Below are 15,057 nucleotides of genomic sequence, written 5' to 3'. Positions count from 1 at the left end.
CAATAAACAATGCCTAGAAGACCTGCCCTCCCCAATGACAAAGGCATCAACACCTGCTACTCTCAAAATTCTACTAAAAGCTAAAGTCTGCCAAAGAGAAACATCTACTGAAGTTAAATTCCGCTGATACAAAGGTCTGCCAAAGTGAACCACTGCTTGAAGACAAAGTCAGTTGAAGCAAGGTATGCTAAGACTCAACATGGGTTAAAGCTCAACAGATGATTATTCAACAGATGCTACTCAAGAGAGTTTTTAATGTAACAGTACTTGGACATTTGGCATATGTTAGAGGTTGTTAGGTTGTTACATGTCACTGTCTAGGTGACGCCAACCAAGATGCTTCAGATGTTTGATTTGTACTATAAATAGAACCATGCATGTACTGTTCTATTCATCACTTTCCTTTTTGACATTTTGTACGAACAAATAGGAGTCAGGCTGAGGGGGAGTTTGTAATTCTCATGCATACATGAACTATTGTAATTGCAATCTTTCAATAAAAAACATGATGATGAAACCAAATCTTCCATTGTTGTGATTTAAAGTTTACTTTCTGCTGCATATTCCATAATTGTTTATCTTCTTTCATTGTTTCATTTTAAACATTCACAACAAATCAAACTCAGATCCTAACAAGTTTCAGATCCTTTAAAAAGGCTATATCGCTTTAAAAAAGTAGAGTTAAATCCCTTTAAAAATGTCTTTTAAGGTTTTGGGCCCAATAACGTATATGAAAATAGGCTATATCACTTGATCCAACATCAAAATGGGCTATCACTATTGGCCCAATTAAACCGGGCTTAAAAAAACATCTTTCTTGCTCAGAAAGCTAACAGATGCTTTTCTGTTAACTCAAACGTCTTCTTCATCTTCCCCAATCTCCCATTCTCTCTTGCTAGGGTTTACATCAAACTTCTCAATCACGTTAGATCTAACAAATTCATCCATTCCGATCTGCAATTCGGATCAAATATGGTACAATTCATGCTTCAATTTCACTCAATTTTTGTTCAACGTATCAATTTGATGTTTGTACTCGATCTAACTGTCGTATGCGTGTGTTTTCAGGAATCAGGAGGTAGTTTAGACTCGCAAATCGAGTCGCTGTTGAATGTTGAGAAGCAGATGAGACTAAACGGCGACGTTGCTGGTACGAAGAAGGCTGCGATTGATATTCTTCAGCTTTGCTTTGAAGCTCGTGCTTGGAAGACGCTGAATGATCAAATTGTTGTGTTGTCGAAGCGGCGTGGTCAGTTGAAGCAGGTAGTGTTTTTTTTAGTTTTTTTTGTAGCAATTGAGTACTTTTTGGTTTGGAAGTGATTTAGGGATGAAGTTAGGCTTGTAGTTGAAATATTAGGGTTTTGTAGGAAAATGATGGGGAATTCATGTGCTAGATTGATAGTGTTGTAAAAATTGGTAGGCGCTAGTTGGTGGGGGCATTAGTCATTAGTCAGGACTCAGGATTAATTGGATTGGAATTTCATATGTAAATATGTAATTTTCAAACTTATATACATACACACACTGACACACACATCAATATGACTATAGTACTTCAAAGTTCACATAGTATAATTCAAACATAAATAGTTAAACTTAAACATAAAAAAACAAGTACTTAAAAATTCAAACATTAACATATTAGTTCAGCTTTGACTTAGACTGACTACCAATTAATGGGTTGGACTAGGTGAAATTTTAAATGGTTAACCACCAATTGACGAATAATCAGCGATTAATCTCAATTTTTACAACTCTGAGATGATTGATAGCGTGTTAATGTTGTTATGGGTAGGTGTGATTAAGGTGTTTCACTCACAAGGGGGTATCCATTTATTATGTTTTGTAGCTACAGTAGCTTTTCAAATTATTAAAGTTTTTTAGTGTCTTAAGAAGAAAGGTTGTTGTTGGATCGAACTTAAATAAGTAAGGACAGAAATCAGAACAAGGTTTTTTAGTGTCTAAGAAGAAAGGTTGTTGTTGGATCGAACTTAAATAATTATACACATATAGGCTGTCGCTGCTATGATCCAATATAAAGGCTTTTGATTATTTTCAATATGCGATGCTGTTTTACATATAGGCTGTCACTGCTATGGTCCAACAAGCAATGCAGTATATTGATCAGACACCAGATATAGAAACCAAGATCGAGCTAATCAAAACACTCAATAGTGTATCTGCTGGGAAGGTGAGCTTGATAATATTAATTTCAATAACTTTTATCTTGACTAGTTATTTTTTCTAACACTTACTAAACCTAATATTCTTTTTGTAGATTTTTGTTGAGATCGAGAGAGCTCGTTTAATCAAGAGGCTAGCTAAGATCAAGGAGGAACAAGGGCTAATAGCTGAGGCTGCTGATTTGATGCAAGAAATTGCGGTCAGTTTGTTTTGAAAATTTGTCAATGAATTTTTTTTTCTCGTGAATCATATAGCTATCTATTAGGTGTTTGGATTTGCGTTTTAGCTATGCAGTTAATGCGGCAAAATATCGGATATCGGTCAAGGACCGATATATGAGATATAGGTTATCGAGGTGGGAAATCGGTAATTTTAATATCATGCAGAATTCATATATATAGCAATTTAACACTAATAATTCAGTTTATAACCTTTTGCAACTTGCAAAACACTAACAATGGTAGCTAGTAGGAACTGATTAAGACTCAAAACACCAATATTTAACACTAACAATTAACAATTAAGACTTAAAACACTGATATCGGGAAAATCGGTGATATATTGGTCAATATCGCTGATAATATCGGTACCGATATTTTGACCGATATCTTACATGGGGACTGATACGATATATCACCGATATTAACGGCATAGTGTTTTAGAACCCATTATGTTATTGCTCCGACTTAATTCCCAAACGTTTTTGTGTTTGGATAAACAATTTTTGCTTTTGATTATATTAATAAGTAATCACTTTTAGATAATGGTTTTGATACCACTGCAACAAACATATTATGGATATGCAAAACAAATTTATCCAGCATCTGATTAATACGACATTAAACAACCGAACCACATCTAAACACTATCTCCTACATGCGTTTTGCTATGATTGATTGTCTAATATACATCCAATTATATTCTAATATCTGTTTTGGTGCGGGTCACAGGTGGAAACTTTTGGTGCAATGGCAAAAACCGAAAAGATTGCATTCATTCTGGAACAAGTGGGAAATCTTTTCGAAGTTTCTTACTAACATTATGTGGAGCAAAAAAAATGATTTATGGTAGTTTACTGTATGCAGGTTCGGTTATGCTTAGACCGTCAGGATTATGTGCGTGCACAAATACTTTCTAGGAAAATTAGCCCTAGAGTTTTTGATGTTGACCAGTCAAAAGAAAAGAAGAAGCCAAAAGAAGGTGAGAGTATTGTGGAAGAGGCTCCTGCTGATATACCATCATTGTTGGAATTGAAACGAATTTATTATGAACTAATGATACGGTATGCAGACCCCTAATTGTTTCAGTTTCAGTATTTTTTTTGAAGACACAAAGTATGATGTGCATTTTGAATTTTGTTAAAAGGGGGAATTAGGTACAACTTGTGACTTAGCGGTAGTTTTATTAAATTAGGTTAGAAGGTGTATACTGTATAGTGTATAGCTAATTTTGTTTTAACATTTGATAATCATTTTGTTGCAACCATACGAAATTCGTTACTTTTAATTGATTATTTGAACTCTAACCAGTGGGTTACCACTTGCACTCCGCAGCGGGTTTGAAACGTAGATAAAAATAAGCAAATCGCGAGAGTTAAAGTTGTTTGATGTTTTAGTTAAGGGCTAAACATGTGATTATTAAAGTTGAGGGGCTAAACATGTCATTAAAGTTGAGGGGCTAAACATATATATTATTGAAGTTGAGGGGCTAAAGATGTTTTAGTTGAGGTGCTAAACATGTCATTATTAAAGTTGAGGGGCCAAAGTTGCTGGATGTGACAAAATAGCATATTTATAGTATATATAATTAATCAGATTCTGCTTCTCATCAAATTTCATGCACTTCTAATTTCCAAGTTCAAACAAAAACCGTAAATTTAATGTATGTATTTTTGTTTCAATCAATTACGTAGTCATTTTTTGGGTCTTTTAGAATTTTTTTAATATTGTTTCATTTACCATTGTTTTCTATCATCAATCTGTGCAGGTACTATTCACACAGTAATGACTACCTTGAAATATGTCGATGTTATAAATCGATATATGAAATCCCTTCAGTCAAAGAAGACCCTGCAAAGTGGACACCGGTAAAAGAAACTTTTCCTATTTGTTGTTTCATGAATGTACATGATCCAACATATCAAAAGTACTTTTTTTTTTCAAATTGTTTTTTGCTGATTTATTTAAATAAATAATATCCAGGTTTTAAGGAAAATTTGCTGGTATTTAGTACTATCACCACATGACCCGATGCAGTCAAGTCTTTTGAACTCTACCCTAGAGGACAAAAATCTCTCAGAAATTCCTCATTTTAGGTACATGAATTAGAATCATTTTATTTATTATAATTATAATTAATCTCGATTTATGCTGCAACAGTTATTCTAATGTTTTTTATTGTGGTTATAAAGGTCTATGCTAAAACAAGTGATTACAATGGAAGTGATTCAGTGGACTACATTGTGGAATACGTTTAAGGATGAGTTCGAAAACGAAAAGAATATGCTAGGTGGTTCTCTAGGTGACAAAGCTGCAGAAGATTTTAGAGAGAGAATAATAGAGCATGTAATTATGCTTTCATTTCTCTGTTGCATTAGTATTATTATTATATTATTTTTATACAAAATGTTGATTATTATGGCAATCGTTTATACCTTTTTTATGCAGAATATTCTCGTTGTCTCAAAGTACTACACACGGATCACCGTAAAACGGCTTGCAGAACTGCTGTGTCTCACTATTGAGGTCTCTTTTACATTTTCTTCACCTTTACGTCTTCTACTTGTGTGTTGGTTGACTATTTTTTTTGTATGTGAAACAAACAGTAGAGGTGATTACATAGATAGGTTTGGTCAGGGTGTCAAAAGGGGAAAACCGTGCTGCGGCTGGGGCGTAAAATTGTGCCAAATAGCACCGCTGCCAGCAACCACCAACACTGAGTCGATCTGGGACCCGCACGTTGCAACGAAACTAAACGGGAAAAAATAGACTTAAAAACATCGAACTACACATGCACGTTGCGTCATGTTAACTCGTAAAATTTAGTATGCGTTGAACTTCACACGCAGGTTGCGTCGTGTTAACTCGGAAAATTTAGAACGAAATGTAAAAACTAGGGTGCCAAAGTTGAGGGTAATAAGTTGTGAGGTTAAATCGCAAATAATGAAAAGTTTTGGGCTTTGTGTGGTTAAAATTTTAAAAGATGAAATGCTTTTGGGTTAAAAAGTAAAAAATCAAATTTTTTTTGAAAAACCCCCAAAGCACGAGATGTAACACTCTCATGCACAAAAGTGTTGCTAATTAATGGTATATAAATATGGTTTTGTTGCTACCATTTATTAATTATTTTTCATTGTTGAACTTTTATGTATGAATTGCTGTCATGTTTCAGGAAGCGGAAAAACATCTTTCAGATATGGTGGTATCGAAAGCGCTTGTAGCAAAGGTAGACCGACCAATGGGCATTGTTTCTTTCCAAACAGCGAAAGATAGCAATGACATTCTAAATTCATGGGCAATGAATTTAGAGAAGCTTCTAGACCTTGTTGAAAAAAGTTGCCACCAAATTCACAAGGAAACAATGGTGCACAAAGCTGCCTTAAAGCTTTGAAGCACATGCTCTGCTCTTGGCATCACATAAACACATCAAAGTTGGTTTAGTGATGATCGATCTTTGCCATCGAGACGGAGAATGGAGGCAGTTTGTTAAAAGGGGGTTGAGACATACATCATCGTGTTACATGACCGTTCTTTTTCTATTTTCTAAATTGTGATTAGGTTGTTCATTGTTGGTGGATCGAAATAGACGCTAGATAACACCATGTAATATCTTGTAGCTTGTTTGAAGTATTCACCATCTGTATTGTTTTGAACTACGCTGGTTTTTCTTTAAAAACGATGTGCATGATGGTGTGGTTCAAGGTGGTTGTGTGAGACTGCGAGGGGATGTGTACTTAAAAATGAGTTGATCTGAATAGTATTTCACCCAGTAACAAGTCAAATAATGAAACTTCTTTTAAATACATGACTCTTAATATATCTTTTTTGGGTAAAGGGTTTTACCCCGGTGATTATATTACGAAACCAGAAAAAAACAAGTGGAGTAGAAAAAACCTACACCAGTTCTCTTATGTGACATGCCACCATAAGAGTAAAAACAAGCACAAAGCAAAACCACCTAGCAACTAGAGCAAAAACAATACATCTTAGTTATCTATGTATGCTTCCAACGGGTACAACTTCCAATCTTCCAGGATACTTCTAACATTAGGCTTATCCTTGTACTTGAAAGTTTGAAGCTTCATCCTCACCGTGCTTATAATGACGCTTGTAATTTGTTCCGGTGGCCGAAGCTGATTATTAAAGAATCTTGAGTTTCTCTCCTGCCAAATAAAGTAAGCTGTCGCCTTAATAGTAAGTTTAGCAATTACCGAATTCAGCGATTTTGAGTTAGCTCTCGGAATTAACCAGCTCATAATATCTTCCCATTTGCCTTGCACATTATTAATACATGTTGTCTCCTTTATGGCATCCCAAACCCGAGTAGAGTATGCACATTCGAAAAACAAATGATCATGCGAATCCATCCCCTTCTGGCACAACAAACAACACAGCATATTCATTGAACCGGAAATACTACAATTCCATCTTCTAATTCTGTCTTGTGTCCAAAGTTTCCTTCGAAAAATCAACCAGCAATGAAAGGAGTGTCTAGGAATGTTACATCCGGACCAGACCACTCTCGACCAAACAGCATCAGCTCCCCGAGAACGAATAGTCTCCCACACTACCTTTGAAGTAAACGGCATTAACTTTCCTTCGTTATTTCTCCATAAGGTAAAGTCTTGTTTGTTCGGGATCAAATTGACCGTATTAAGATTGAATAATACCGGAAACAAATCTCGCCAGGCAACCGGCCATTGCCAAGTACCCTCTCTAAAAACATCAGCAACTCTGGAAAAAATGGAAAATCCTTGTTGCGACATAATCCTCGGGGACACGTACTGACTCAATGGGCATTCGTTACACCAAGTATCATGCCAAACGGATGTATTTACGCCATTCCCAATCCGTTTCCAAAAGAACTTCCGAACCGAACTCCTATATGACAACAATTTCCTCCATCCCCAAGTGGAATTTTGCGGCACTTTAACATCCCAAAAGCTTCTGCCCTTGAGCCTATGCTCATGAATCCAGTCCACCCAAAGAGATTTCCTACCTGCAACGATGCTGTTAATATGAAAGACCATTAGCGATTTGTTCACCTCGGAGACCTTTCTAACACCAAACCACCTTCCGATTTGGGAAGGCAAACATCTTTCCATGCAACCTTCGCTTTACCCGGCGATAAGGACCCTTGGGACCACAAAAAACCTTTCATGATCCTCTCGATTTCCTTGATGATGCTGGAAGGAAGGCCGAACACAACAGCCCAATACGTATACATCGAAGATATCACAGAATTAATCAATTGTAATCTCCCTGCAAAAGAAAGAAATTTCGTTTTCCAATCCGTAAGCCTCTTGGTAATTCTTTCGACCAAAATCTTACAATCCCCTTTACGCAATCTAGAGGCAATAAGAGGAACGCCTAGGTACTTTATAGGCAAAGAACCTTCAAAAAAATGCACGATGGATAAGATCAGCTCCCTAACTCGAGAAGGAACATTACCGAAAAAAATAGTGCTTTTACTCAAGCTAGGAACTAAGCCCGACATATCTTTGAACGCATTCAGAGCATCCATAGTCAGTTTTGCTGAATTCGAATCTCCCCTCGCAAATAAAAACAGATCATCCGCAAAACACAAGTTGACAATCTTTTGCTTCTTGCAGTTATTATGAAAACTGATGCGTGTCGGTGTGTATATATTTTAGATGTATAATTAAGCCCTTTTTACACTTTTAGCCAAGTTTTAAATTTATAAAACACGATATTTACTAACACTAAACACACATATGGGCAAGTGCACCCATCGTAGACGTAGTATAGTGTTGGTAAGATACCGAGGTCGTCCAAGGACACAAGAGCTTTTAATACCGGTTTATCCTCAACGTCTAACCAAATCAAAAAAAGTTAGAAAAATGTTTTAAACTAAGAAAAATAAAAACTAACTAAATGCTGAAAAATAAAATAAAATAAAAACAGATAGACAAGATGAATCACTTGGATCCGACACGTGTATTAGTATAACCTTTGATTATTTTCGCACTTTTGCACTTGTTTAAGAGATTATCTTAGTTATTGTAGTAGGCCCCTCTTTTGAAGGCGACGTTACCCTCAACCCAGTAGTTTGAGTCAGCAAGGATACAATCCTAAAGGGTCGGATTATTGAAAGATAATGAATTAAGTTATTAATGCAAATTATGGTAGGCCCCGCTTTTGGCGGTGACGTTACCCTCGGCTAAGTAGTCTGAGTCAGCAGGGATACAGTCCTAAATAGCCGGGTTATAGTATTAATAGTAGTTAGCTTATGAGGGGGTCAAAGAGTTTGGATCCCCGCCATCCAATACCTATGGGCATTGAAGGAGATCCTACTAAAGTTGACCCAGGTCCCAAGCAGGACCTCTAAACGCTGAACAAGGGCAAGACCCTTACCAAACCGTTCCCTTAACCCCCGACCAGGTAGCCAACATACCTCCATATAGACCGTGGAGATATGAATGGTGAAAATCTTTTATTTTATATAGACAGTAAAATAACGCCAAGACACCACGGACAAACGATAAGGAAAGATCACCTTCAACATAAGTAACTAGTTATTAAAGTCATTAATACAAAACCAAATAAAAAGTGCAAAAGATTAAAAATAAAAAGTATTATACTAAACACTTGTCTTCACCAAGTGATGTAAGAGACTTAGGCAAACATGGCCTTGATTGTCAAGAACTCTTACGATCAATCTTGGATCCCGAGACGACTCACACACTCTACGATGGACAATGGATGATGGTGGTGGATGATGGTGTTATGGTGGTGGTGGGTGGTGGATGAAGTGTGAGAGAGGTGGTGTGCCAAGGGATGAGAGAGAATGAAACCAAGCTCCTCTATTTATAGGCTGAACAGAACGCTGGACACGGCCCCGTGTCCGCTGGACACGGCCCCGTGCCCGTCTGACATTCTCTCTCTTCATTAATTGTAATTGCGAATTACAATTAATGCGCCTGCTGTACTTTCAACACGCCCCCGTGCCCGCTGGGCACGGCCCCGTGGTGAGCAATGGAAGCTTCTACTGGTTTGTCTTTTCTGCTGCTTCCTGGGCACGCTCCCGTGTTCGCTGGACACGGGGCGTGTTCAGACTCTGTTCTCTTCTCTTTGTCTTGGGAGGTGCCGTTGAGGGTCCGGGCAATTTACTTTTGTTCCTTTTCTTGTATTTATGGTAGAATTAGTGGTCTTTTTGCTTCTTTTGTGATTTTGAGCTCATTTCATCCTGAAAATACAAAAGGAAGACAAAAACACTCTTTTTCCAACATTAGTACTTAAAAAGGGTTAATTTTATACCTTAATTGATGTGTTTTATATGTTGCATTTTACACACATCAAATACCCCCACACTTGAACTTTTGCTTGTCCTCAAGCAAAACTCTTTTAATGTGGCTTACACTCCCAAATGGAATAGGTAGAAGAGAAGTTTTTTTTTTTTTGTTGATACATATTATGTGGACGCGACTCGGTTCGGTTCGACTCGGTTCGGTTCGACCCGGATAGGTTCGGCTCAAGCCCGACGTCACGACATTCCTCCGTCGTGCGCCCCATAGTACGACACGCGAAGCACGAAGCGCCACGAACTGGTTCCCGCCGCCACATCATCATGACATCATCATGATGATGTCATGATGATGTCATCAGTTGGCTAAACATTTCAAATCTTCAAAAGTGATTCACGTAAATCATGTGCTGGGCCAATCAAGTTAGATGATCAGATTACATGTTGGGCCAATCATGACAAAACAAAAGGCTTGGGCCTCATCTTATCAAAAGCCAAAGCCCAACCCATGCAAAACAAATATATATGACGAAATCAGGGGATTTCGAAGGAGGTTTTTGGGATTTCGACTATGAAGGGGCTTGAGAGGCTTGTGAGATAGATGCACACATAGAGAGAGTTTGAGAGCATTCTATCTAAACACACACACACACACTAGAGAGTTTGCAAGTTAGATTTGTAAACATTGTGCTTGTAACCGGAACCTTCATTCGTATTAATACAGTGGTGTTAATCGGTGAATCCTTGTGTGTTTGTGTTTATGCTTGTCTCAACCCGGTTTGCTTGCTAGCTTGGATTCCGCACTCGCTAGTGGGTTTGTATAACAAGGTTTAGGTTCGTCATCCTCCAGAAAGGGACCTACAAGTGGTATCAGAGCCTGGCTCTTTTCCTTGTTTAAAACCGGGATTTTGTTCAAGTTTTGGGTTAGTTTCCGTCAGATCTGGAAAGCTAACAGTCGCTGTGTTCTTGAAGTTCTTGATATCTTCATACTTCGAAAGATATCTTCATACTTCGAATGATCAGTTATTTTTCGAAAGATCAGGCTGAAATTCGAAGGGTCACCTTTATTATTCGAAAGATCATCAAAATTTTCGAAAGGTCATCTCTTGCTTCGAAGGGTCATCAAACAAAATTTTCGAAAGGTCATCAGTTTAATCGAAGGGTCAATTTTTGTTTTTCGAAGGATCAAGCTAAACTTCGAAGGATCAAGATATTTGTTGTTAGTGGTGCACCTCCCAAGGTTCACTGACCATTCCACTGCCTAAGAAAACAAATAAACTTTGTTGACTTTTGTTTGTGATCACGTACAAGGCACCGCCCAAGGATCCACTGTTCAAGGCTCCGTCCTAATAGCCCACAAGAAAATACATATTAATTTGGTTGTTTATCACCGGCCCGATACCACCGCCTCAATTATCAAAAGAAAATAAAAAAAAAGGATATTTTGTTGTTTATTGTTCGCCGCCCCCAAGTGACCACTAATTCTTGATTGGTTGTTGTTGGATTCAAGTCAAGGCACCCTCTCTATGTGTGCGCCGCCCAATGCACCCAATATCGAAGGATTAGATAAACTAAGACATTTGCTGGTTATTGTTGTTGATCACCCACTTACATTATAGTGACCGCCCAAAGTGACCAATAACGTTTGGTTGGTGGTTGTTTGTTGTCTGGTTCTCGGCACAAAGGTTCACGGCCCAAGACAAGGCAATAATCATTTTGTTGATTATTGCATGCCGCCCAAGTGACTAATTATTTTTGTTGGCTCTTGTTTTCACCGCCACAATAGACCAATAAACTTGGTTAATTGTTGACTTTGTTCTCGGCACAAGGAACCCCACAAGAAAACAAAGACTTTGTTGGTTATTGTTAGTGGTCACCGTCCAAATAGGCCACTAATATTTGTTGTTTGTTGTAGTGCACCGCCCACTAAGAGAATAAAGATAAACAACTCAAAAGACTTACTTATTGGTTGTAGTGCACCGCCCAAGACAAGTGACTAGTTGATTTTGTTGATTATTGTTTGTGGTGCACCACCCCAAGTAACCAATACTTGATTATTTGTTGTTCGTGATCACGGCCCAAGATTCGGCCCATGTGCTTAAATTTAAATTGTTGATTATTGTTTCAGGGATTGCCGCCCAAATAGACCACTAATAATTGTTTGATTATTGTTAGTGGTGCACCACCCAAGTAACAAACAAACCTTGTTTGTGTGCTGTTAGTATTCCGGCCCAAGGCACCGCCTCCCACAAGAAACTAAATAATTTTCAAAAGCCCACTTTCTGTTATTTGTTGTGCACGGCCCACGTTTAGAAAATCACCAAAGCCCAAGAGCTGCGAATCATTTTTATTTTCGTTTGTATCAACTTACGAAATATCATCCTCGAGACCGGTTTGGTGTTTGTTTTTCGTGTGATCTTTCGGTTGATCCTTCGACAGTGGAAAATACACGTGTACAAATTTTATCTCCATCAAGGGCCGAATCTCCCACACCATCTCGAATTACTGCAGAAATGGGAACAAACGGTCAATGGGATCCATCCGCGTGGACTACAACATCCTTGGCTCCGCAATCGTCTGATACGCAATCATCTGCTTATCAATCTGAAATCGATTTCAGGAATGCTTGGATGCAGGCTATTGCCCCACGTTCAGCTGCCATGATATCTGCAAATCAGTGGGCATCAGTTACCAATCAAAGGCAAAGTGAACCGAAAACAACAACAGATTGTTTTGGCAATCCAATACAAGTTCCTGTAAAGCCGGCTTCAACCACAGACTTGTCTGGAAATCCATTACCCCCAGTCGGTTTACAACACCATCGTTCTACTGTAGAACCATCATCTCTTGATCCAAAGAACAGTAGTCAGACAAAATCGGCGTTGTATGCTGAAATTATCAAAGATGCAAGCAATGGTGAATCCTCGGGAAATGATGACAGTTCTGAACATGACAGAAGTTCAGATGAAGATGTCTCAACTTCAGTTGAGGGTGATACAACTTCAAGTTCAAGTTCGAGCGAGGATGGATCTAAATGTGAATCATCAAGGGAGGTTATTAATTCTGATGCAGAAAGGCCAACACCTGAGAGTGATTCCAGTCAGGTATGTGATTCTAAACCTGACTCTGTTTCTGCTGCTGTTGAATGTGCTAAATGTTTAGATTATGCAGAAAAGGAAAGTGAGCTTGAAATTACACTGCAACACAATCAAAAATTGATTGTTGATCTTGCTAAAGCATCTGAAGCTAACTTCTTTTTAGCCAAAAATGAAAAGGAGTTTAAAGAAACAATTAAGTCATTAAAACATGATGTTTCTGAATTACAAAAGGCTGTTTTGAGAAAACAACATGCTAATAATAACTTAATTGACACAATTGAGAAACAAATGGTGGAGTTAGCTACAGCTCGATGCGAATGTGATGCAATCAAGCAGAAATTGGACAGTTATTCCAATTCCCGTTTTGTTTTGGATCACATCATCAATGTTCAAAAGAAAAAGGGGGACGTCAAGTGTATTGGATACAAAAAATGTCCTCCCCCAATGAGTCACAATTATTCAAAATTGCCTGATGACGAGGATATGCCCCGTTTTGAACCTACTGTGCCACTTGCGCGAGATGACTTTGTTGCAGGCCTCGGGTTCAAAACTGGTACATCTTCCTCGGAACAATTAGATTCTGAGAATGTGAGCAATTCATCGTGTGCTAAGGAACAGAGTCCTCCAATTATTGAGGATGCTGATTCTTCAGACGATGAATCTGAAGAAATTGTGAAACCACAGTCTAACTCGGTTACACCAGACATTCCAATTGAGAATCACATCTTGTGTGATCCACAAGTGAAACCGAGTAAGACTGAAACACCAAAGGCAGTGAAGTCCAGTGTACCTAGCATTAAGGAGAATAACTTGTTGTATACGCTCAAGGGAGACAGCAAAATCTATTCTGACAGAGATTTTCCAATTAAAAATGTAAATCAAGATTTAATTGAGAAAGTTTTTGAAGGACGTACTGATAAGTTTTTGGGAAACAAAGGTAACAAAGTGACGGTCACTCAATGTGAACCAATTCCATGTGACCAAATAAGAAAACAATATGGAAACCAAAAACTGCCAGTTGAGCGAAAACAACAAGTGAATTCTGGAAAAGGTAAGGGCAAGGTGCAAGAAAAGAGGGCTCAGAACAAGAATGTTCAAGCACCAAAAGTTCAGCAGCCTAAGACTGAACAACCAAGGGTTCAACAACCTAAAGTCGAACAGTCTAAGGCTCCTAAACCTAAGGCTGCACAACCTAAAATTCAACAATCTAAGGTTGGGCAACCTAAGGTTCAAAGGGTACAAAACAAAAGAGCTCCAGCTAAGAAAAGAGAACAGAAAGTGAACTTTGTTGGATCAAAGGGTACGGACAAACTTGAAACATTTCAAAATAAATCTAACATTGATTTTGTAAAACAAGTTAGAATTTTAAAACGAAATGATCAGAACAATTATACCCAACACACAAATGGATGTGACTTAGGTCCAAGCACATCTAGATCACAAAGTTCAGTGTCTGGTTCTCCGTCTGGTCATCAACATGTTTCTCCGAGGCTTGTAGAGCGGAGAATGTGTTTTGAATGTGGTACAATTGGACATATAATTCGAAATTGTCCATATCTTCATAAGTTGAAAGCAAAGGTTGATGATCCCCATGAACAACATCATGCCGCCCAAGAGAATAGAAAAGGCAAACAGGGCGAAAACAAGAAAAAGGATCGGAAGATAAACTTCGTGAAATCAAGAGGGACTGATAAAATTGATACTTTCAAAAACAAATCCAACAAGGATTCTGTTAAACAAAGTAAAATTTTGAAAAGAAACAGTCAAAACAACTATACACAACAAACAAACGGTTGTGATGTAGGACCAAGTACCTCAAGATCACGAAGTTCATCATCCAGCTGTTACAGTTATGATACTCCGAGGTTTGTTGAGCGGAGATCATGCTTTGAATGCTGTGAGTATGGACACATCATTAAGAATTGTCCATATCTCACCAAGAGAAAGTCAAAAATTGATGCCCCCTATGGTAACATTTACCATAAAAGATCTGTTTCACCAAAACAGGACCCTCGTCTTGTTAAACAACGAGAAAAGAAACAGAAAAAGAAACAAAGAAAAGAAGTTGAAAAGGCTTTGAAACCGGAGGTTATCCAAACAAAATCTATTAAATCAGATGTTAAACATGAAAAACAGAAACAGATTTGGATACCAAAACCGGTAATTGTTTCAGGGGGAGCTGCATCAATTCCGAATCATCGGGAAATGGATGTTACAATTCTCGATGATGACGGACGACCCAAGTCTGTGAAGGCTTGGGTCCCTCTCTCCAACTAATCTCTGAGTGAGTGTG

The 15,057-nt window shown here is 38.1% G+C and overlaps 2 protein-coding genes across 2 annotated transcripts; one reads left to right on the top strand and one right to left on the bottom strand.

Moving 5' to 3' along the window:
- The first annotated feature begins 814 nt into the window (after positions 1-814).
- Positions 815-6,103, top strand: LOC110928927 (26S proteasome non-ATPase regulatory subunit 12 homolog A). Its single transcript, XM_022171975.2, has 11 exons — positions 815-975; positions 1,069-1,263; positions 2,084-2,191; positions 2,279-2,383; positions 3,135-3,191; positions 3,270-3,466; positions 4,171-4,270; positions 4,386-4,498; positions 4,595-4,748; positions 4,851-4,928; positions 5,575-6,103. The coding sequence occupies exons 1-11, from the start codon at positions 973-975 to the stop codon at positions 5,791-5,793; spliced, it is 1,329 nt and encodes a 442-aa protein (XP_022027667.1). The 5' UTR covers positions 815-972; the 3' UTR covers positions 5,794-6,103.
- A 285-nt stretch (positions 6,104-6,388) lies between these two features.
- LOC110931430 lies at positions 6,389-7,432 on the bottom strand. Its single transcript, XM_022174824.1, has one exon. The coding sequence runs from the start codon at positions 7,430-7,432 to the stop codon at positions 6,389-6,391; it is 1,044 nt and encodes a 347-aa protein (XP_022030516.1).
- Between the last annotated feature and the right edge of the window lie 7,625 nt (positions 7,433-15,057).

The sequence above is a fragment of the Helianthus annuus genome, chromosome 3, assembly GCF_002127325.2.
Source record: "Helianthus annuus cultivar XRQ/B chromosome 3, HanXRQr2.0-SUNRISE, whole genome shotgun sequence".
In the NCBI taxonomy this organism is placed as follows: domain Eukaryota; kingdom Viridiplantae; phylum Streptophyta; class Magnoliopsida; order Asterales; family Asteraceae; genus Helianthus; species Helianthus annuus.
The sequence above is the reverse complement of the archived record's forward strand: the minus strand, read 5'-3'. Positions and strand labels throughout refer to the sequence as shown.

Coding starts and splice junctions, on each gene's coding strand:
- LOC110931430 (XM_022174824.1), bottom strand. CDS start 7,432: ATGGTCTTTCATATTAACAGCATCGTTGCAGGTAGGAAATCTCTTTGG.
- LOC110928927 (XM_022171975.2), top strand. Junction 3,467..4,170: donor TATTATGAACTAATGATACG/GTATGCAGACCC, acceptor CAATCTGTGCAG/GTACTATTCACACAGTAATG. Junction 4,271..4,385: donor ACCCTGCAAAGTGGACACCG/GTAAAAGAAACT, acceptor AATAATATCCAG/GTTTTAAGGAAAATTTGCTG.